This window comes from Giraffa tippelskirchi, chromosome 9 (genome assembly GCF_054371585.1).
Source record: "Giraffa tippelskirchi isolate mGirTip1 chromosome 9, T2T-mGirTip1v1.2.pri, whole genome shotgun sequence".
NCBI lineage: Eukaryota > Metazoa > Chordata > Mammalia > Artiodactyla > Giraffidae > Giraffa > Giraffa tippelskirchi.
The window spans coordinates 149,669,237-149,694,514 of record NC_137283.1 but is presented as its reverse complement, the minus strand read 5'-3'; the positions used below and the strand labels follow the sequence as shown (position 1 = coordinate 149,694,514).

General features: G+C 38.1%; 1 protein-coding gene across 9 annotated transcripts in view; it reads right to left on the bottom strand.

The window, feature by feature from the left end:
- Positions 1 to 25,278, bottom strand: part of TAB2 (TGF-beta activated kinase 1 (MAP3K7) binding protein 2) — an 82,568-nt gene that overhangs the window by 26,959 nt on the left and 30,331 nt on the right. For 5 of the 9 annotated variants that reach the window (XM_081529926.1, XM_081529927.1, XM_081529925.1 and 2 more), the window contains one exon: positions 11,595 to 11,784. In XM_081529926.1, coding sequence (XP_081386052.1) covers positions 11,595 to 11,696 — 102 coding nt within the window. In that variant the 5' untranslated portion in view covers positions 11,697 to 11,784. Of the gene's footprint in view, positions 1 to 11,594; positions 11,785 to 14,503; positions 14,657 to 15,687; positions 15,842 to 24,934; positions 25,066 to 25,278 lie in introns of those variants that run through there. The other 4 variants (XM_081529929.1, XM_081529931.1, XM_081529930.1 and 1 more) reach the window with 4 other exon arrangements.

The following is a 25,278-nucleotide window of genomic DNA, read 5'->3' as shown; positions in this document are numbered from 1 at the left end:
GGAGTTTGGGCTTTAATATAGGAAATGGGAAGAGCCAATCAACATATGCCAACAGAGAAGTGAAGACACAAAGGGTCTCTGGGGAAGATAAAGAACTCCACTGATACTTAAGATAAAGAGGAGAGGGGAAACGTTTTGACAAGAAGATCAGTTAGAAGACATGAAATAATGACTGATTGTGAAAACAAATTATGAAAGACTACAAATAATCTTTCCCTGATAGGCTTCCCTGATAGCTCAGTTGGAAAAGAATCTGCCTGCAACACAGGAGACCCCGGTTTGATTCCTGGGTCGGGAAGATCCGCTGGAGAAGGGATAGGCTACCTACTACAGTATTCTGGCCTGGAGAATTCCATGAACCATATAGTACATGGGGTCACAAAGAGTTGGACACGACTGAGTGACTTTCACTTTCACTTCACAAACAGTCAACACAATTTGGCTATAAGGGAGAAAGAGAACTCAAGGAGAACTGGAAGACTAAGAACCTGACAGAAAGAGGAATTTTAGAGATAAAAAGGATGAACAGTCAGGTTAAAATGTCTACAGGTGATTTGATATGAGATAAAATCTCGGTACAGAAAATGGTACTAAAAGGCATCTCCAAGTCTTGTTAAGAAATGGTAGTTCACAATTTGAACAGGTAACACAAAAGAAAAGATTAGTGAGCAAGGTTGGAATTTTTCCCTCTTAAACCAACAGTTCAAATCTTTAATGCCATAAAAACCCTTTTATCCTACACACAGCTATGAATTAATATACACTAGTTTTTCAAAGACGGAGAAGGCAATGGCACCCCACTCCAGTACTCTTGCCTGGAAAATCCCATGGACGGAGAAGCCTGGTAGGCTGCAGTCCATGGGGTCACTAAGAGTCGGACACGACTGAGCGACTTCGCTTTCACTTTTCCCTTTCATGCACTGGAGAAGGAAATGGCAACCCACTCTAGTATTCTTGCCTGGAGAATCCCAGGGTCGGCAGAGCCTGGTGGGCTGCCGTCTATGGGGTCGCACAGAGTTGGACACGACTGAAGCGACTTAGCAGCAGCAGCAGCAGCAGCAGCAGTTGTTCAAAGAAAATTTAAAAATTCATCACAATCTTTATCAACTGATTACTCCTTATCATAGTAAGACCTTATCTTTTGCCAAACCTAACTGGTGCTTTTGCTTCAAGCTCAGTTTATTGCTATTCCTAGTAAATTCTTCTCCCTCCTAAGTCACAAAAGACCTCATCTACTCATCTCCTTTTTGCTAACATTCGCAAATTAAAATGCATATTCCCTACTAAATCCAATCCCACACTTCCTTTTCAAAAGCTGACATCCATATTTACAAAATCTTTTAATTCTCCTGAGCTCTCAAAAATCCCTAATTCTTTATAATCTCTCATTACTTAGTATTAATACATCCTAGTCCCAACTACGCCATAACTCACATGTCCTTAGGTTTTTTTACTCTCTTACAGACATTACTTTCTTATTAGCAAAACCATAAAAGAGTTCACAGGGACTTTTATAAGGCTACAATAGGATAAAAGGAAACACACTTTTTAAACATTTTATTTCAGAAAAGTTTAAACACATATAAAAGCACAGTAAATATCACAAGTGAAGTGAAGTGAAAGTTGCTCAGTCGTGTCTGACTCTGTGTGACCCCATGGACTATACAGTCCATGGAATTCTCCAGGCCAGAATACTGGAATGGGTAGCCTTTCCCTTCTCCAGAGGATCTTCCCAACCCAGGGATCAGACCCAGGTCTCCTGCATTGCAGGCGGATTCTTTACCAGCTTAACCACAACGGAAGCCCAAGAATACTGGAGTGGGTAGCCTATCCCTTCTCCAGTGGATCTTCCTGACCCAGGAATAGAACTAGGGTCTCCTGCATTGCAGGTGTATTCTTTACCAACTGAGTTATCAGGGAAGTCCAAATATCACAAACTCTCCTATATTCATTATCAATCTTTATATGGCAAATCTTTCTTCACCAATTTATCTACCCCAGCTGTTCCCATTAAGCTAGATCAAGCCTGACACTATTTTGTTTCCATCTGTAAATACATCAATATGTATCTTAAAACATAACCTCAAATGGCATTATCATATCCTAAAATAATCAGTACTTAATATCACATAATATGCAAGTAGTACTAAAGTCCTCTGTCTCGTAATATCACATAATATCCAAAAAGTGTTAAAGTCCCTTGTCTTGCAGGTATTTTTTTAGTTAGTTTAAATCACGATCTGAGCAAGGTTCACATATTTAATTTGGTTGATATGCCTCTTAGATATCTTATAATAACAATTAACCCTCTCCTCTTTCTATAATTTTCTAAGCCATTTGTTTTTTGAAAAATGGGTCATTTGTCCAGCAGAATTTCCCATCTGGATTGGCTGACTGCACCCTTATGGTGTGACTATTTCCTGTATTTCACTGTAAACTATCTCAATACAGGTGTGCGCAGGTTCATGCGCACAAGTTTTTGGCAAGTCCCTTTGTAGGCTTTGTTTCTTTTTTTTTTAATTTTTTTTTATTTTTTAAATTTTAAATAAATTTATTTTAGTTGGGGGCTAATTACTTTACAATATTGTAGTAGTTTTTGCCATACATTGACATGAATCAGCCATGGGTTACATCATGTGTTCCCCTTCCTGGACCCTAGGTTTTGTTTCTTATTGTATCACACAGGAGGCACAATAATGTATCTGCCTGTCTTTTTGTGACCTTAAGGCTGATTGCTAGGTTCTGATGTTGTCACAGTTTGATCCAGCTAATGACTTTTAGCAGTCAGTAATCATCACTGTTTAGAAACTTTATTAGGGGATGCAAAAGGGTAGTATTCCAATTAAAAGATTCCTTTTTCATGTATTGACCTGCAATTCTTCCTCAAAGAATTTGATCTTTTCAACTATTACTTTTTGCACAGAAGAGGCAGGATAAATAAATTCTTTCTCTTTACTGGTTTTTAGAATAATGAATTGGTGCCCTAGCAACTTCCAAAGGTGACACGTTTTCAGTATCATGATACACTCCTGTATCTTTAACATTTTGATATGTGTCAAATGCTTGTCATTTATGGTCATTATATCCTATCTTTAGGCTAGTGGGAATGATTCCACATTGGCTCCAGTGTACACAGGACATGAGCCCAGTAGTCTTTCTTAGCTTCCTTGCTTGCTAATATGACAAGATGTTCAAGATCACCTTGTACAGCTCTTATCCCAGAACTAGGATCAGCTGTTTCTTAAAGAAGCCCAGGTTACTTTAGTGGGAAATGGTGCAGGACTCCCATTAAGTGTATCAAAAGAGGTGGGGTGAGTTTTTAAAAGGTTGAAAGTCACTGCTTTTTTGTACATATACAAATCTGCATTCTCTTCAAAATTACAGGATAGTCTGAATTGTTATTTCCAGCTCATCTTTCGTTTTCCCCCAAGCTTCCCACACAGACAATATCAAAGTATACACTATAATCATCCTTCTCATACTTTAATTCATTCAGTCTTTCAACCAATATTTACTGAGCATCCCATTAGGCAAGCAGAAAGGAATATAATTGCTGTCTTAAGGATTTCATGGTCCAGTGGAAATTAATGTGTACATAAATAAATATAATGCACAATGGTAGGTGTTTTAATAGGAATATGGATAAGGTTTATGGGTAGAGGTCATCTGAGAAGACTTCAATTATGGCTATAGTACTTAACTACTAAGGCTTATAAGTAATACTTAATGCATTATTTTGAAAAGAAAAGCAATTTTAAACTTACAGATTTAAATGTCATATTAAGAGAATTAAAAAATAGTGAAAATTTCAGTTAAAAAACTGAAAGTGGCAGCTACACAACATTTGTACACTATTCTAAGTTATGATTTAATTACCAAATATGAATGTTAAAGATATGAATTACACCTGCTGAAAACACAGCTATCTTAGAGAATCCACAGCACAAGGAAACGATGTAAGTAGTTCCAAAAAGAGGGAGCTGAGCAGTAAACAAATGCAGAAGAGAACAGAAAACTGATACTTCCATTCTCCTAAGAAGTAAGATGTTTAAGAACATGTATACAAAGTGGCAGTGTGACATGATCCTTTAACCACTGATTTTTAATATTCTGTATACTATTTTTTCAGGGATGACCTAAATCAAATCCCTTATGATTATACAAAGGAAGTGAGAAATAGATTCAAGGGACTAGATCTGATAGACAGAGTGCCTGATGAACTATGGACAGAGGTTCGTGACATGGTATAGGAGACAGGGATCAAGACCATCCCCATGGAAAAGAAATGCAAAAAAGCAAAATGGCTGTCTGAGGAGGCCTTACAGATAGCTGGGAAGAGAAGAGAAGCGAAAAGCAAAGGAGAAAAGGAAAGATATTCCCATCTGAATGCAGAGTTCCAAACAACAGCAAGAAGAGATAAGAAAGCCTTCCTCAGTGATCAATGCAAACAAATAGAGGAAAACAACAAAATGGGAAAGTCTAGAAATCTCTTCAAGAAAATTAGAGATATCAAGGGAACATTTCATGCAAAGATGGGCTTGATAAAGGACAGAAATGGTATGGACTTAACAGAAGCAGAAGATATTAAGAAGACGTGGCAAAAATACACAGAAGAACTGTACAAAAAAGATCTTCATGACCAAGATAATCACGATGGTGTGATCACTCACCTAGAGCCAGATATCCTGGAATGTGAAGTCAAGTGGGCCTTAGCATCACTACGAACAAAGCTAGTGGAGGTGATGGAATTCCAGTTGAGCTATTTCAAATCTTGAAAGATGATGCTGTGAAAGTGCTGCACTCGATATGCCAGCAAATTTGGAAAACTCAGCAGTGGCCACAGGACTGGAAAAGGTCAGTTTTCATTCCAGTCCCAAAGAAAGGCAATGCCAAAGAATGCTCAAACTACCGCACAGTTGCACTCATCTCACATGCTAGCAAAGTAATGCTCAAAATTCTCCAAGCCAGGCTTCAGCAATATGTGAACCGTGAACTTCCAGATGTTCAAGCTGGTTTTAGAAAAGGCAGAGGAACCAGAGATCAAATTGTCAACATCTGTTGGATCGTTGAAAAAGCAAGAGAGTTCCAGAAAAACATCTATTTCTGCTTTATTGACTATGCCAAAGCCTTTGACGGTGTGGATCACAGTAAACTGTGGCAAGTTCTGAAAGAGATGGGAATACCAGACCACCTGACCTGTCTCTTGAGAAACCTGTATGAAGGTCAGGAGGCAACAGTTAGAACTGGACATGGAATAACAGACTGGTTCCAAAGAGGAAAAGGAGTACGTCAAGGCTGTATATTGTCACCCTGCTTATTTAACTGATATGTAGAGTACATCATGAGAAATGCTGGGCTGGAAGAAGCACAAGCTGGAATCAAGATTGCCGGGAGAAGTATCAATAACCTCAGATATGCAGATGATACCACCCTTATGGCAGAAAGTGAAGAGAAACTAAAAAGCCTCTTGATGAAAGTGAAAGAGGAGAGTGAAAAAGTTGGCTTAAAGCTCAACATTCAGAAAACTAAGATCATGGCATCTGGTCCCATCACTTCATGGGAAATAGATGGGGCAACAGTAGAAACAGTATCAGACTTTATTTTGGGGGGCTCCAAAATCACTGCAGATGGTGACTGCAGCCATGAAATTAAAACACGTTTGCTCCTTGGAAGGAAAGTTATGGCCAACCTAGATAGCATATTAAAAAGCAGAGACGTTACTTTGCCAACAAAGGTCCGTCTAGTCAAAGCTATGGTTTTTCCAGTAGTCATGTATGGATGTGAGAGTTGGACTGTGAAGAAAGCTGAGTGCCGAAGAATTGATGCTTTTGAACTGGGTATTGGAGAAGACTCTTGCGAGTCCCTTGGACTGCAAGGAGATCCAACCAGTCCATCCTAAAGGAGATCAGTCTTGGGTGTTCATTGGAAGGACTGATGTTGAAGCTGAAACTCCAATACTTTGGCCACCTCATGCAAAGAGTTGACTCACTGGAAAAGACCCTGATGCTGGGAAGGATTAGGGGCAGGAGGAGAAGGAGACAACAGAGGGTGAGATGGTTGGGTGGCATCACCGACTCGATGGACATAAGTTTGGGTAAACTCCGGGAGTTGCTGATGTACAGGGAGGCCTGGCGTGCTGCAATTCATGGGGTTGCAAAGAGTTGGACATGACTGAGTGACTGAACTGAACTGATACTATTTTTTTATCTAGAATAGTTCTGAACCAGTATATTATAGGGAAGATAATATACTTGTCTTCAGAGAAAAGACAAAGAAGCCTACCCAACTGAGAAAGGGAGTTGCTGTTCAGTCGGTCAGTCATGTCTGACTCTTTGTGACCCCATGGACTGCAGCACACCAGGTTTCCCTGTCCTTCACCATCTCCCGGAGCTTGTTCAAACTCAGGTCCATCGAGTCCAGTGATGCCATCCAACCATCTTGTCCTCTGTCATCCCCGTCTCCTCCTGACTTTGATCATTCCCAGTATCAGGGTCTTTTCCAGTGAGTCAGTTCTTCGCATCAGGTGGCCAAAGTATTGGAGTTCAGCTTCAGCAGCAGTCCTTCCAATGAACACCCAGGACTGATCTCCTTTAGGATGGACTGGTTGGATCTCCTTGCAGTCCAAGGGACTCGCAAGAGTCTTCTCCAACACCACAGTTCAAAAGCATCAATTCTTCAGCGTTCAGCCTTCACTACGGTTCAACTCTCACAATCATACATGACTACTGGAAAAACCACAGCTGTGATTACAAGGATCTTTGTTGGTAAAGTAGTATCTCTGCTTTTTAACAGACTGTCTAGGTTTGCCATAGCTTTTCTTCCAAGGAGCAAGCCACTTCAGTGATGTCCGACTCTTTGTTACCCCATGGACTGCAAACCGCCAAGTTTCTCTGCCCATGAGATTCTCCAGGCAAAAATACTGGAGTGGGTTGCCATTTCCTCCTCCAGGGGATCTTCCCAACAGGCTGCCGTCTATGGGGTTGCACAGAGTCGGACACAACTGAGGTGACTTAGCAGCAGCATATATACTCTACATTTTATTTTACTTAATACACCCTGAAGATTATACTTTAAGAGTTTCTCTCTCCTCCCTCCCTCCACATTCTGGACGGTTCTTTCAGTAGCAAATCTTATATAGTCTTATTGAAGAATATAGTATTTTTCTATTTTTCAATGATTCAGTGAACATTCTCAGTATAGTCTTATCAGCGAACGTGATTTAAAAAATTAGGAAGAGGTACCTGAGTTGTATACCTCTGTGTATTTTTGCCACTTCTTCTTAATATTATCTGCTTCTGTTAGGTCCATATCATTTTTGTCCTTTATTGTGCCCATCTTTGCATGAAATGTTCCCTTGGCATCTCTATACTTTTTTTGAAGAGATCTCTAGTCTTTCCCATTCTATTGTTTTCCTCTATTTCTTTGCATTGATCATTGAGGAAGGCTATCTTATCTCTCCCTGCTATTCTTTGGAACTCTGTATTCAAATGGGAATATCTTTCCTTTTCTCCCTTGCCTTTCACGTCTCTTCTTTTCACAGCTGTTTGTAAGGCCTCTTCAGACAACCATTTGCCTTTTTGCACTTCTTTTTCTTGGGGATGGTCTTGATCCCTGCCTCCTGTACAATCTCACGAACCTCCCTCCATAGTTCTTCAGGCACTCTGTCTATCAGATCTAATCCCTTGAATCTATTTCTCACTTCCACTGTATAATCATAAGGGATTTGATTTAGGTCATACCTGAATGGTGTAGTGGTTTTTCCTCCTTTCTTCAATTTAAGTCTGAATTTGGCAATAAGAAGTTCCTGATCTGAGCCACAGTCAGCTCCTGGTCTTGTTTTTGCTGACTGTATAGAGCTTCTCCATCTTTGGTTGCAAAGAATATAATCAATCTGATTTCGGTATTGACCATCAGGTGATGTCCTTGTGTAGAGTCTTCTTTTGTGTTGTTGGAAGAGGATGTTTGCTGTGACCAGTGCGTTCTCTTGGCAAAACTCTATTAGCCTTTGCCCTGCTTCAATCTGTACTTCAAGGCCAAATTTGCCTGTTATTCCAGGTATTTCTTGACTTACTACTTTTGCATTCCAGTCCCCTTAATGAAAAGGACATCTTTTTTGGGTGTTAGTTCTAGAAGGTCTTGTAGGTCTTCATAGAACCGTTCAGCTTCGTCAGCATTAATGGTTGGGGCATTATTGTGATATTGTTATATTGAATGGTTTGCCTTGGAAATGAACAGAGATCATTCTGTTCTTTTTGAGACTGCATCCAAGTACTGCATTTCAGACTCTTTTGTTGACTATGATGGCTACTCCATTTCTTCTAAGATTCCAGATTCTTGCCCACAGTAGTAGATGGAATGGTCATCTGAGTTAAATTCATCCATTCCCGTCCATTTTAGTTTGCTGATTCCTAAAATGTTGATGTTCACTCTTGCCATCTCCTGTCCGACCACTTCCAATTTGCCTTGACCTAACATGGACCTAACATTCATGGATCTGACATTCCAGGTTCCTACTGCTCTTTAAAGCATCAGACTTCACTTCCATTGCCAGTCACATCCACAACTGGGTGTTGTTTTTGCTTTGGCTCCATCTCTTCATTTTTTCTGGAGTTATTTCTCCACTGATCTCCAGTAGCATACTGGGCACCTACTGACCTGGGGGTTCATCTTTGAGTGTCCTATCTTTTTGCCTTTTCATACTGTTCATGGGGTTCTCAAGGCACGAATACTGAGAAATCTGTATGCAGGTCAGGAAGCAACAGTTAGAGCTGGACCTGGAACGACACACTGGTTCCAAATAGGAAAAGGAGTACGTCAAGGCTGTAAATTGTCACCCTGCTTATTTAACTTATATATACAGAGTACATCATAAGAAACAACTGGGCTGGATGAAGCACAAGTTGGAATCAAGATTGCCGGGAGAAATATCAATAACCTCAGATATGCAGATGACACCATCCTTATGGCAGAAAGCAAACTAGAACTAAAGAGCCTCTTGATGAAAGTGAAAGAGGAGAGTGAAAAAGTTGGCTTAAAGCTCAACATTCAGAAAACTAAGATCATGGCATCAGGTCTCATCACTTCATGGCAAATAGAGGGGGAACAGTGGAAACAGTGACAGACTTTATTTTGGGGGGTTCCAAAGTCACTGCAGATGGTGGCTACAGCCATGAAATTAAAAGACGCTTGCTCCTTGGAAGAAAAGTTATGACCAACCTAGACAGTATATTAAAAAGCAGAGACATTACTTTGCCAACAAAGGTCCGTCTAGTCAAGGCTATGGTTTTTCCAGTGGTCATGTATGGATGTGAGAGTTGGACCATAAAGAAAGCTGAGTGCCGAAGAATTGATGCTTTTGAACTGTGGTTTTGGAGAAGACTCTTGAGAGTCCCTTGGACTGAAAGGAGATCTAACCAGTCCATCCTAAAGGAAATCAGTCCTGAATATTCATTGGAAGGACTGATGTTGAAGCTGAAACTCCAATACTCTGGCCACCTGATGTGAAGAACTGACTCATCTGAAAAGACCCTGATGCTGGGAAATATTGAAGTCAGGAGGAGAAGGCGATGACAGAGGATGAGATGGTTGGATGGCATCACCGACTCAATGGACATGAGTTTGAGTAAACTCTGGGAGTTGGTGATGGACAGGGAGGCCTGGTGTGCTGTAGTCTACGGGGTTGCAAAGAGTTGAACACGACTGAGTGACTGAACTGAACCTGAGTTGTAGGAGAAGATATCGTCCCCTCACTGTTGCTGCTCCTTTTCAGACTTTCTTTAGTTTTTTACTTCATTTTTATTACCCTTACTTCCTCTTTCATTTTCATTACCCATCTGATATCAACAAATAGGGACTACTGATTCACTCACCAAATATTCATTATGGGACTTCCACTATTATTACTGTTATTCATATTGGTTGCTAACATTACTTGAGCACTCATTATGAATCAGGTATCCTACTAGCTGCTTTCCTGTATTATCACATTTAATTCTCTGTGAAGTTTTTTTTTAAGTTTTCATTGCACACTGGAGGAAAATGAGGGTCAGAGAAGTTAATTCAATTGCTGCTATTAACTGTCAAATATTGAATTCAAGTCTCTGTTGCTCACAAAACATAAGCTATCTGTTATTATTAAAATTTTTAAATTAATTTATTTCCCCTTAGCTTTACCTGAGGTATGATGGATATATTTAGGTTGGACAACATGATTCTTTTTAAAGGTTACAGTGGGAGGATTTAATATGTATGTATCCATTGTGAAATGATTACCACAATTAACACATCTACTACTCCACACAGCCAATTTTTTCTTTCTTCCTTTTTTTTTTTTTTTTTTTGCAGTAAGAATACTCAAGATCTGCTCTGTTAGCAAATTTCAAATATACAGTACAGTACTATTAACTCAAAACATATGCTTTTAAATAATATACCACAGAAAGAGCCAGACATATTTGGAGGATTCCAACTAGCTGAAGATGATTATGGCAAAGGGTATGAGGGAGGAAGGACTAGGCAAAAGGTCATGCTGCAGAAGAAGGCAGGATTTTAGATCACAGATCTAGTATGCCCTCATCAAGATTTATCAGCTTTACTCTGGAAGGTATGGGTAACAACCATGGGGCTTTTAAGCACGTAAATATATGATAAAATCTGAATTTAAAAGGACATTTCTAGCAGAAGTGAGAAGGACACACTGGAAAGACCAAAACTGGGTTAGACTAAAGGTGGTAGACTAAGTGTACAGGTAACAGGTGACAGAGTGTGAACAAAATGGAGTTACTTGATATCAAATACAGATATTCAGCCTTTTCAAGTTTCATATAATTTAAAACACTAAAAATCATTCAACAAGAGTAAATATGTCTGAGCCCCAATCACCTTTTTTTTTATCTCCGTTTGAATAAGCTGAAAAACTGTTCTTGACAGAAAGATTTCCAGTTTAATCAAATGAGAAGGTACACTATCACAAAATATTTAGAATTATGTATTTCTAAAATTGTATGTACTAAGAAAAATCTAAAAATGTATTAGACAGTGATACTAAATGGAAAACTTACAGAGTAAATTAAAAAAATATAAAAATAAACTTTTTTCTTTAGAATTGGGACTTCAGGCATTGTCTAGTCAAATCCCTCCATTTTACATAAGAAAACTAGAGGACAAAAGAAGGCATATTACTTGTCAAATATGCTTAGGGCGCCATTTAGGATTAGATCCCAAGTTTCCCGACTCCTTATTTAATGATTTTCTCATTTTCATATGAAGTGGAAGACCTGGAATTTTTAAAAGTTCTCCTGGCAAACTGGGGTAAGGGAGGAGTCAAGTAAGCTCATCGTAAATGTGACCATATATTAATGCTTTATGTAAGATCTCACTTAATCTTCACATTTACTTTACAAGGCAGGTATTATCCATATGACAGATGGGAAACAGAGAGCCTAGAACTTGCTAAAGGCCAAATGACTATCAGACACCAAAGCTCATCTCTCCATCACACTGCACTAATGCCAAAGAAGATAAAAGTGTTTTCTTCCAATGTTTAAAAAAATACCAAGTTGTATTAATAAATTCAGAAATCATTAAACACTGACCTGTAACATGCACCTGGATACAACAACTTCAGGTACTTCAGGGAATTTTTGTCGCAGGTCATGCAAAACCTGAAAATCAATTTGGTGGCTTCCTTGGGCCATTCGTATATTGCCTGATCAGGACTATTGTACAATAGGCAATTCTAGGCCTTAGTGGAAATAGTACTCATCTCTTCTGTCCAAGCATTTTCTGTGAAAGAAAGAAAAAAAAAATTTAATGAGAACTGTTATAGAATTAATATTATCATGGATTTAAAATTTCAGTACAAAAGGGTATGTGCTTTAGTATCTAACATTCAGTATAAATTATAAAAATATTTAGTCTTATAATGCTTCCAGTATAGTTATACTGTCTTTTCAGTTTATAACTACTGATGGCAAACTTTTAAATTTTGTAATTCCTATGTATTTGTGTGTGCTTTATAATGGATGTGCCTAAGGCATTCAAATAAGAAATATTGTCAAGGTTGTTTTAAAAGGTAAAAAATGAGTAACTTCACTGATTTTTTTCTTAATTATCAGAGGACAGCCTAAGGTGAGTAATTTTATTTATTCTACTAAAATTTTTAAACTTTGGATCCTAAAAAAGTTTGGTTCAACAAATAGCTTTGCATGCTGTATCTAAAAATGATCTGTAAATCAAAAAACATTTGATATTTTGTCTTAATTTTCAGATGTACTTAATCCTTATATGTGTAATCAATTCATTCTCAGGGGCTTGGTAGCATTTTATTCCCTCTGTCTCTATTAAATCAGTATTTTAAAATACTAATGCTTGAGCCCAACCCCAGAGGTTCTGACTTGATTGGTTGGGAGCAACATGAGCATATGGATTTTTAAAAGCTCCCCAAGTGATTCTAATGTATGGCCCAAGTTGAGAAATACCAAATTTAGTTATATTCCTAACATTCTTAACATAAACCATGTTTAATCTTAAAGCCTCTTTGGGATATAAATAGCATATAAATATATTAAACCTATGTAACATATTAAAATATTTAAAATCATACTATTTGCACAATAATTAAAATACAATTCATTTTAGAATAAATTTAACAATAAGACAATCTCTTTAAAACAAATTTCTTATCTGTAATATTTCTCTTTTCCATAAGCTTAAATACAAGTCTATAAACTCCATGAATACAGAAATTGGTCTCTCATGTTCCTTATTGCACACCTAGCACTCTGTAGACAGTTTTCAGCATAACAGTAGATATTTAAACACTTTTGAGTAAATTTAGTTATGACAGAACTCCTGAATCCTCAGTAGAATAAAAGCTCATTTAGATATCATGTTTGGTAAAGACTTTCAAACTTTTTATCATCATTTGGTTAATTCTTCCCTAATTCTTTAGTCTGTGTGACTTCAGCTTAGTTACATCTCCTAGGTAAAAGCACTGCCAAACAAAATTATTTGCATTACAGATTTCCCAAATCTATTTCCAAAACACACAGACACACAATATTTTAGCACCCAACGTAATATTTCTACAAATGGGTTGCAAGAGAAAAGAAGAGTACCGGAAATTAGTAAATGATATTTAAACATAATATAAGGGACAGTAAACATGCTACAGCATTGCTGATCTTGAGAAAGTCTCTCTGGACTTCACTTCACATATCAACTCATTTATCTGCCATTCCCTCTTTCCGGCTAAACTCCTTGAAAGGATGGTTTATACTTTGTCTTCATTTCCTCCCTTTTATCACTTTAAAATCTACCAAGTCAGGTTTTCACAGTTTTTCTCCACTGAAACTACTCATCAAAGTTGCCCAGGATCTTCAGATTGTTAAACTTAACGTCACTCCTCGGGCCTCCTCTCACTAGATCTCTCTTCAGTTTATAAACCAGTCAACCACTCCCTCATTCTCTAAACAATTTCTTCACTTGGCTTCTGAGATTTATACTCTCCTGGATTTCCACCCACCCACTGGCAGTTCCTTGTCAGTTTTCTTTGTCAGATCCTCCTCTGGACATCTAAACATTGGTGAGTTACGCAGTTCAGACCTAGGGTTTCTTTTCAATTACATCTGCGTTCCTCATCAAGGTAATCTCAACCAAACACACTACTTTAAACAGAGGCTTTGCAAATCTTTATGTCCAACTCCAAGGGAGCTTTCTCCCTTGAGTTCCAGGCTATATGACCAGCTGCTTTCTTCACATCTACCTCTGGATATCTAAAATTCACTTCAAAGTTGGTATGTCCAAAATTGAACTCTTAATTTCCCCCACCCAAACCAAATGTTTCCAAGTCTCTTTCATCTCCCTATATGGTACCATCAGTCACTCAGTTGGTCCTTCTCACATGCCATATCTAATCCATCATCAAGTTTTGCTGGCTATTATCTGCAAAAGAATTACTCTGAATCTGATCACATTTTCTCACCTCCTTTACTGCTCTTATTCAAGCCATGATCACAGTTCACCTAGACTGCTACTGCCAAGGTCTCCTCCCTGCTTAACTCTTTGCTCCACTCGTACCTCTTACTCTACTGAACAGAGTGATCCTCGTGAAAAGTAAATCAGAACAATCATTTCCCCAGCGCAAAATCCTGTAACACAAGACCTCTGGCTAACTACCACCTGGGACTTCACCTCCTACCACTGTCTTTGTTCCCTCAGTTCCACACCGAGTTCCCTCACACTGGTTATCTCTCAAAGAGAAGCTAACCTCATTCCTCCCTTGGGGGTTTAGACTTGTGGCCCCTTTTGCTTGGAACCCTTTCCCCTCAGATATTTGCATGGCACTCTCTCACACTTCACTAAGATCTCTGATCAGACTGCTTCCTTGACCAACCTCTCTACCTAAAAATATTGCCACACTTCTCTCCCTCCCTATCATATCTTCACACCTTGCTTTTACTTCATAGCATTTTTATCAATACTGACATATCTACCTACCTACCTGCCTGTCCTTAAAGCGTTAGCTCCACAGGATCAAAAACTTCGAAGTTTACAGCTGTATTCCCAGGACCTAGGTCCAAGATGTTGGATGAAATAAAGGTTTTACTGTATGGTTTCTTCATGTATTTTGCTTCTAAAGTGCATTTCAAGTAATCTAGATTTGGAAATTATAATTTGAAGGAGAGGCAAATAAATCCTCAGTCTAATTCAGGACAACCTTATTTAAAAGAGGATTGAAAATAAATTTCAACTCATTCTATTATTAACACATATACAGAAATCTCTGAAGTTCTCTGAAAAAACTATTATATGACTATCAAGTATACTAACAAGAAAACTGTTCAAATGCACAATTGTATTTTAGGGATTCCACTTCCTGAAATGGCAAAGTAGCTCCTACTGGACTAATGCTCTCACAGTAACTTCTGTCAGTTCAGTTCAGTCCAGTCGCTCAGTCGTGTCTGACTCTCTGTGACCCCATGAACCGCAGCACGCCAGGCCTCCCTGTCCACCACCAGCTCCCGGAGTCCACCCAAACCCATGTCCATCGAGTCGGTGATGCCATCCAACCATCTCATCCTCTGTCGTCCCCTTCTCCTCCTGCCTGTAACTAGACAATATAAAGAGCCCGAAGGCAGAAACAGCAAAGTGGGAGTGGGGGTGCTGGGGGCTGGGAGGAGGAGAAGCCAGTCAGTAGTTGGAGGAAATAGACAACATGGCGTTAGTTTCCATTTTTAAATGGTTTTTAGCTGGAGGGCAGATCTCAGTTGTTTTGTGCAGCAAAAGCCCAAACAAGTAAATCTTTAGTCTAATTCGCTTTAGGAACCAAAGGACAGATTTTGGCATGACCACAACAGCTGAAAACCTGGCAAGTAAGTCACTGAAAGGAGAGGAACACCAAATTCTGTGTAATATCTACACGTGCCTTTGGTTCCCAAACTATACACACCTGAGATTCCAAGCGATCAGGCTAAGGTTAAAGTAACAGAACTGAGGTTTCAGTTTGTAGTGTAAGTTCAGCCAAGTTAACTACCTACTAAAACAAACAAGCAAGCATGCAAACCACTAACCAAATATCAACACATACTAAAGGAACACAATAGAGTTCAGTCTCCACAATGTGCCATTCATAACATCCAAGTTATAATCTACAATTATTACACATAAGAAACAGGAAAAACTGACCCATTGTCAAGTGAAAGGCAACCGAGGAAGACCAAGCCCAAGATGACCCAGATGCTAGAATTAGCACATAAGGATTTTACAGCAGCTATTTTAACTATGTTCGGAAATGTAAGGGCCAATATGCTTCGATTTCTCAGTCGGGGGGGGGGGACCTATAAAAGAAATGCAAATTCAAGAAGTGAAAAATAAAATGTCTGAAATAAACTTCACTGGCTAGGTTTAATCACAAATTGGAAATGACAAAAGAGTCAGTAAACTTGAAGACACAGCAACAGAAATCATTAGAACCTGAAGGATAGAGAAAAAAAAAAAATGACTGAGGCAGGGAAATGAATCTACCTCAGGGACCTGTGAGAAAGAATCACTAACTCTTAACATACCTGTAACTGGAATTCCAGAAGGAAAGGGCACAAAGAATGGGATAGAAAAAAGTATTTAATGAAACAGTGTCTAAAAAGTTAGTAAAAGATCTAAATTTACACATCAAGAAGACCTTGACTGGCTCCCTGACCATCTTGGAGGTTGCTCTTGGTTGGGAGCCATCCCACACCTAAAGCAGGAAGGTGGTGGTCACAAGGAAGACAATAAAGTTGCCTAAATCACTCAACCCTAGGCTCTGTATCAACCCAAGATTCCAACTCCTTATGAAAGTGGCAAGCCCATGTTGGGGTACATGCAGGCTCTGAAAATGGTAAGACGAGGCAATGTGAAACTCGTTATCCTCATCAACAACTGCCCAGGTTGAAGAAATCTGCAACAGAGAATTACGCCATGTCGCCCAAAACTGGTATCCATCTGCAGTGGCAATAATGTTGAATTGGGCACAGAGTGTGGGAAATAACAGAATATGCACCATGGCTATCACTGATCCAGCTGATTTGATATCATTAGAAGCATGCCAAAACAGATTAGTGAAAAGTAAATTACGGAAAAATTTTCTATAATAAAACTGGTCAGAGTCTGCTTTAAACACAACAAACAAGCAAAAAGATCTTGATCAAGATCAGCAAGTCTTAAATAGGAAAAGCCAGAGAAATCACACGTAGGCGTAATAGTCACAGTGCTGAAAACCAAAGAAAAAGAAAATCCTGAAAGCAGTCAAAGAAAATAAAGGGCAACAACAATTTAAATGAAGGCTGACTGCTCATCAAAAACGGTGAAGGCCAGAAGATACTGAAAGGACAAAATTCAAGTGCTGAAAGGAAAAAGTAACAACCCACATTCTGTATCCAGCAAAAGTAAACTTTAAGAACAAAGCAAGATAACTATTTTTAAATGTAGCCTTGTGGGTGAGTGAATAAGCTTTACAACTAAACAAACTACTGAAACAAACAGGTATTTATTTAATTTTGAAAGGAAAACCAAGAAATACCTTACAATTTAATCTGGAAAATTATTTCTAATAATAAACAGAAATGCATTTTCTATGGTTAAGATGCAAAATGCTCTTCTGAGAAAAGAATAAAGAAACCATACTTTACAAGAATGCTTCTAACAATAGGGGCAAAATTTTAGTACCTAACCTGCTGCTAGCTCAAATAATCTGGGAGGAATAAATTCTTAATGATTTTAAATAGTAGCAGAATATATATGCTGCTGTGCGCTGTGCTCAGTCGCTAAGCTGTGTCTGACTCTGTGACCGCATGGACTGAAGCCTGCCAGGCTCCCCTGTCCATGGAATTTTCCAGGTAAGAATACTGGAGTGGATTACCATTTCCTCCCCCAGAGGATCTTCCTGACCCAGGGATCGAACCTGCATCTCCTGCATTGGCAGGATTCTTTACCACTGAGGCACCTGGGAAGCCCAGCAGAGTATATACAGCACTACAAACCCAACTGTGAGTATACTGGAAAGATTTACAAAATGTGCCATGTTATCTCCTTTCCTAGAGTATGTAAGCAACTTATTTCTAACCTCTCAATATTATGACAATGCAGAGTACTAACTATCAGTTAATGGCTCACGCAGGCTTCATGTTATGATAATTATCAAGTCTTCATTTACACTACCGTTTACTATGGTGAATTTTTCCAGGACTGTAAGAGTAGTATAACACATGTAACTATTAATCGTACTCCCAAGAGACCACAGCCTCCAGATTAAAAACAACACCATCAAAGAAAAGCAACAGGACTTACAAGTCTGAACAAAATTTGAGCATTTATGAGGACTCAGATATTTAAATTTGGACTATCATCATCCATTCACAACCCACGAATTTAAGGAGTCCCTAGTATGCAGCAGATAATCATGCTGGAGATACAAGTATTAGAGTCCATACCCTTGCTCTCCAGGTCCCAGAAATTCCTGGATTAAAGACACATCAAAACAAGCTAATAATTTAGATAACTATTTTAACTTGCCCACTATTTTATCTTTTGTCTGCCTTCTGCTACCAGATCTGGTGACTGCTGTCTCAGTCTATCTCACTGCTGACACAATAATGTTTTTCATCCCTTTCACATCATTCAAAAACAGACTAGAAGGGAGTATATTAGGAAAAACTACAGATAGCAGCAGCAAGAAAAAGGTAGGAGCCAAATCATGCAGTGCCTTTATAGGCCATTAAAATTTGGAGGTTTTAGTCTCAGGGTAACGAGAAGAGACTGAAAGATTTAAGCTCAGAGGCAGGAAAGGTGACATGATCAAGAAATCATGTATGTGTGAAGAATGGGTACAGTATGGAGAAAACAGCAAAAGATAAGAAGACCAGTTAGAAAAATGCTTTAGTCTAGCTAAGGCGGGAGAAGGGGACAACAGAGAATGAAATGGTTGGATGGCACCACTGACTCAATGGACGTGAGTTTGAGTAAGCTCCGGAGTTGATGATGGACAGGGAGTCCTGGCATGCTGCAGTCCATGGGGTCACAAAGAGTCGGACACGACTGAGCAACTGAACTGAACTACCTAAGAAATAGTTAACACCTTGTAATTGTAGAGATAGCAATGGACACTGACTAGAAGGAAAAACTGAAGGGATAATTAGGAAGTAAAATTTACTAGAACTTGGAGATGGATAAGATATTTGGGTAAAGAAGGAGGTGTAAAGGTTGCTTTCTTATTTGTTCAGATGGTGGTCCCATCTATAAACTAAGGAACCAAACTAGAAAAGGTCCAAGAAAACAAAACAAAGTTTAGTTTTGAACATATTGAGTCTAGGGTACCTTTACAACCTCAAAACAGTGATATCACAGAGGGAGCTGGGATATATGGACCTGAAGCTCAGGGTTCTGGGCTGCAGATAAATATCTGAGAGGCATTCTTGGTGCTGGCATTAATTAACCAGTGTAGACGAGACAATCCTATCATATAACTTAAGAATACACAAAGAAAAATACTCTTGGTTATACTTTATATGAAAATTACAGTCATTATTAATTTTTCCCTAAGAGGCCAATGTTCCTTCCAGCCCAAATACTAAACATTATATACAAAAATTGACTTTAAGATATCTTAATTTTTTGACCTACCCTATAATGAAAAATTTAAATAAAAATTTAAAGAAGAACATATGTACAGTTTTCACATTCGTATACAAGATTTTTTATAGGACTATTTCTTGATTTTTTTCAATTTTACACATCTTCTACGGATTTCCTACTATGGAAAATGAAGAGTTAGCTTTATAACTTAGTTCTCATCCCATAATATAATCATCCTTCTCTACTCCTATGTCCATCTTCCCAATTACTTATTTCATAGTTTTTGTTTAAATCCATATTCAATATTTATATTACTTTTCCCTGTAAATACTATCAGCCTAGCCAGTTAATAGATTATGAAGGGTGGACTATATCACCAAGGTCCTTTCCAAACTAGTCCTTTGGGAAGAAAAGTGTGTGTGTTGTTAATGAAAGAGCTGTAGAATATTAATCATGTATGACTAAAAGCTGGCTTTCCATCAAGTCCAATAAAACAGCAAAGCTCTTGCAATTCTAACCCCAGGGGAAATGGGGAGACGTGAGAGTGGAGGTGCTGCTGCTGCTGCTAAGTCGCTTCAGTCGTGTCCGACTCTGTGCGACCCCATAGATGGCAGCCCACCAGGCTCCCCTGTCCCTGGGATTCTCCAGGCAAGAACACTGGAGTGGCTTGCCATTTCCTTCTCCAATACATGAAAGTGAAAAGTGAAAGTGAAGTGGCTCAGTCGTGTCCGACTCAGCGACCCCATGGACTGCAGCCCACCAGGCTCCTCTGTCCATGGGATTTTCCAGGCAAGAGTACTGGAGTGAGGTGCCATTGCCTTCTCCAGTGAGAGTGGAGGGGATGGGGTAAACATTACTTTATCATTGAAGCTACAGATATAGATGAGATGTGTTACTTTTTAGCAAACCTTGATAAAAGATTAAAAAACAAACAAAACTCCCAAACAATGACTATACAGATATGTAAAAGATTCAAGTCCCTGCTCCTGACCAGGAGGTACCATACAAAGTAAATGATGGAGCAAGGCTAAATTCCCAGAGTTCCAACTTTTAAAAAAGGAGTAACTGGTAATATACCTTATATAAACTACTTAGATTTACATAATTTAAACCTGACAGTCAAAGTGTTGTCCTTTAGTATCAAAGTCTTATTAATGAATAAATTAGATGTTACTCTTCAGTTCAGTTCAGTTCAGTCGCTCAGTTGTGTTCGACTCTTTGCGACCCCATGAATTGCAGCACGCCAGGCCTCTCTGTCCATCACCAACCCCGGAGTCTACCCAAACCCATGTCCATCGAGTCGGTGATGCCATCCAACCATCTCATCCTCTGTCGACTCCTCCTCCCGCCCCCAATCCTACCCAGCATTAGGGTCTTTTCCAATGAGTCAACCCTTCGCATGAGGTGGCCAAAGTAATGGAGTTTCAGCTTCATCATCAGACCTTCCAATGAACACCCAGGATTGATCTCTTTTAGGATGGATTGATTGGATCTCCCTGCAGTCCAAGGGACTCTCAAGAGTCTTCTCCAACACCACAGTTCAAAAGCATCAATTCTTTGGGGCTCAACTTTCTTCACCGTCCAACTCTCACATCCATACATGACCACTGGAAAAACCATAGCCTTGACTAGACAGACTTTTGTTGGCAAAATAATGTCTCTGCTTTTAAATATGTTATCTAGGTTGGCCATAACCTTCCTTCCAAGGAGTAAGCTCTTTTAATTTCATGGCTGCAGTCACCATCAGCAGTGATTCTGGAGCCCAAACAAATAAAGTCTGACACTGTTTCCACTGTTTCCCCATCTATTTCCCATGAAGTGATGGGACCAGATGCTATGATCTTAGTTTTCTGAATGTTGAGCTTTAAGCCAACTTTTTCACTCTCCTCTTTCACTTTCATCAAGAGGCTCTTTAGTTCTTCTTCACTTTCTGCCATAAGGGTGGTGTCATCTGCATATCTGAGGTTATTGATAGTTCTCCCGGCAATCTTCATTCCAGCTTGTGTTTCTTCCAGCCCAGCGTTTCTCATGATGTACTCTGCATACAAGTTAAATAAGCAGGGTGACAATATACAGCCTTGACGTACTCCTTTTTCTATTTGGAACCAGTCTGTTGTTGCATGTCCAGTTCTAACTGTTGCTTCCTAACCTGCATACAGGTTTCTCAAGGGACAGGTCAGATGGTCTGGTATTCCCATCTCTTTCAGAATTTTCCACAGTTTATTGTGATCCACACAGTCAAAGGCTTTGGCATAGTCAATAAAGCAGAAATAGATGTTTTTCTGGAACTCTCTTGCTTTTTCGATGATCCAGCGGATATTGCCAATTTGATCTCTGGTTCCTCTGCCTTTTCTAAAACCAGCTTGAACATCTGGAAGTTCACGGTTCACGTATTGCTAAAGCCTGGCTTGGAGAATTTTGAGCATTACTTTACTAGCATGTGAGATGAGTACAACTGTGCGGTAGTTTGAGCATTCTTTGGCATTGCCTTTCTTTGGGATTGGAACGAAAATTGACCTTTTCCAGTCCTGTGGCCACTGCTGAGTTTTCCTAAGATGTTACTCTTAGGTAAGCTTAAAACTTTCCTAAGCAGTAGAATTTCAAGAAACAATATTCTGTTAAAACTATTTGTTTCTAAAATTTTCTGGTGAAAGAACATGTTAATAGCTAAAAACAGAAATAATACTGCTAAATATTTCACCCTCAATTCTCTATCAGTAGGGGTTAACAAGATGAGACAATTAAATGGTTGGTTAAGTATAAACTCTGGTTCCATCACTTCATGGCAAATAGATGGGGAAACATGGAAACAGTGACAGACTTTATTTTTTGGGGCTCCAAAATAACTGTAGATGGTGACTGCAGCCATGAAATTAAAAGAAACTTGCTCCTTGGAAGAAAAGCTATGACCAACCTAGACAGCATATTAAAAAGCAAAGACATTACTTTGCTAACAAAGCCTTTGAAGCCTTCCTTTCCCATGTATATGGGACAAATCATTTGTCTTAATTGGATAATTCAGAGAAAGCTACCTGAAAACCAAATATTAGGTTGAAAATAAGTGTCAGATAAGTGGTATAAACTGTGCTATAGGTGTTCAGAGTGCTCTCAGGCCTGAGGGAGGAGGTAGAAGGGCCTTGAAGCATCAGAAGGTTGAAGTATGAACCAAGGCAATCCAATAAATACTAGGCAGGTTCTGGAGACAATGAGTCAGTCACCTGTTTGGCTAGAAGAAGGAGGGACAGGAGGAAAGAGGATTATGAAGAAAGAGTTTCGGGTGGGGAGTATCTACAAGAGAAGATGAGAAAGGCTGATGAAGGTTGCAAGTGTACAGTGGCTTTTATTATAGATCTTGAGATACATGAATGGTTTAGCCTATTATTATGTAAATCAATATACATATTTCATCTTTGCCCTGTTTGTACATGGTTGAGTTTTACTGGAACAAACTTACTACTATAACAAAGAAAAATATAGCTTATGTTGAATATCATGGAAGAACAGGACAAAATATATAAAACTAAAATTCACTTCTCAATTGCACTGGGATTCTCCTTTAGCTTATAGACAATAAATTAAGAGGTTGTTCCATTTTAGTATATATACTATCCTAAAATTTAACTCTGATTTCCATAGTGACCTCCTGAGATACTAATTTTTTTCTATAAACAATGGAATCTTGACCTGGACAGACCCCTAGAAAATTATCTTGTAAACGTATATAATTTAGGGGGTTAGAGAAAAGTCTTAATGCCCAGTAGACTCTTTTTTTTTAACTCTTTTTTTTCCATCTATCCAATTTTACCTCTTAAAACCAACCGTGACAACAAACAGAAATTTTTACACAAGTAATATTAGTTTCAAAGTGGAGAAACTATCTTGTTCACTGCTATATCTTAAATATTTAGAAAGTGGAAGGCAAGTAGTGGATGCTCAGTAAGTATCTGTCATAATAAATCTCTAACTAAAGATCAGAATACATCTAGATTGAAGACTACAATAAAAAGTGGTAGCTATCCCTCCAAACTACAGTGTTTGTCTTATCCTTGGCTATATGTGAGTGCTGCTATAATAGCTGTTTTGAAACTGCATCAATGCAATTGATATATTAGGCAACAATTTGAGCACTAAATGAATTCTGCTGTGAGTCCATCTGTCAGAAACACTAGGTGAATGCAAAAAACCACACTCAGCTGAAACATGCTGCCTATGAACACTCAAAATGTAAATATGAACACACCTCAAACATCTGCCAGCAACCTCAGCTTACTGCAGCTTCAAGGAATCAGTCACACCCATCCACAACTTGTGTTCAACTTTCTTTCCCATTTCAAAAAACCCTTCTTCACTTCACAATAACAAGCTTCCACAACTACGTGCAAGTTCCTTCTACAAGGCAAACTTTAGGACTGTTTAAAAGCAAAGTACAGTATTCATTTGTATAAATATTATATAAGTATTTACACATATTTCTTAGCCACTTGACATGTGTAAAATTACAGTACCATGCTTTTTAATGTTTCTACTTTTTAAAATGTTCACTGATGACATTCTGAGTGTTGTACCTCAATTCCATTTTTCTTGTTAAGTCCTGTGGGGTTCTGTTCTTTAGTTTTTGACTATAGTGGTGCTTTTTAGGGACATATAACCTCAACAACCATCACTAAATTTCCCAGGATGTCTAATGGGAAGGGAGAATGTTTCAACTTATGTACTTGGTTGTCAATATGATGTTAACAGTTTTTTATTACTAATTTTAACTTGTGTCTCTTCTGTGCACTGGCTGATGACTGCAGTGAGTTAGCTGCTGATTTTTTTTAAAGTTAAAGCAAGTTTTGAAACTTTTTGGCCTTAATAAGGATTTCAGAAGTAAACTGAAAATAAAAAAAGTATTATCTTTCTAATTATATACACTATTTTAAGTACCTCTTTCATTACTGATGACGTAAGTATCTCATCAAATGTCAAGCAGGTATATAACAGCTGATGCTTCACATGTGATTAACTTTAAAATAATCTACAAATGTCATTAATTGAATGAAAATTTCAAAATTACTTTTAATAGCAAATTATTAGAATTGTATTTCTTGGAACATGATGTTACATCTTTATTAAAGCAAAGCAAACTTGCTGCTCTCCAAATTCTATAATATCAAATTATTTTCCTGAGTTAAAACGTAAGAATTATAGCTATGGCATTTAAAAATCTAAAATTCAAATACTATCATCATTTATGATAAAAAAGAATAAGTATAATCCATCTTTAGCATAAACTTTAGCATAAAACAGCTATAGTCTTGACTCACTTTACATAGATATTTGCAAAAATAAAATAATAGAAACACACCAAATTAAGTTACCTAAATGCTACTTACTTGAATTACTTATCATGTTCAGATTTAGTGTTACTTAAAAGCTTAAAGGGAACAAAGGATTATGTTATCAGAGAATGTATTTCTCAACTTTATAAGCCTATAGTAATTTATTTTCTACAGAAAAACAATAAATATTAATAGTGTAATTTTATACATGTCAAATGGCTAAGAAGTAACATAATGGCCCACTCTATCTGCTCTTAAAAAAAAATTCCCAATTTACTCATTAATACACTGCCTCAAGTCCATGAATACTGACTATTTCTTATGGTTAAAAGGTTTAGCAGTTATAAGTTCCTCTAAAAGGAATGTGCAAGTCAGCCACACTTGGCAATTTATGTACTGTGGTTTTGTGGTGAGTGCTACCATTTTCTAAGGATCAAGAAAAGTGCAATAAATCTAAGGCAGAATGGTTATAATTCATCAAAACATATTATATAACTAACTACCTTGTGTGTATTTTCCAATTCATACTTCATTATTATTTTCCAATACATTAGGGCTTTAAGATGGAAACAAAGTTACTTCTGAGTGTGTCCCCTTTAATGTAATTTTTGGATAATCCATCTCGTGTAAATATCTTTAAAAGAAAGCACAATATAAATAAATGATATGATAATGAGCTCCTATTTATAGGTAAAGGGAAAAAAAGAGGAGAGAAGAAAATGAAAGCACTTGAAAGAACCAGTTTTCATCTTACATCCACCATAAACATTTGGAATGAACTAAGTAAGACTCAATGACATGTGAAAATTACAATAACTTGGCTAAAATATTGATCTAAATTGACATT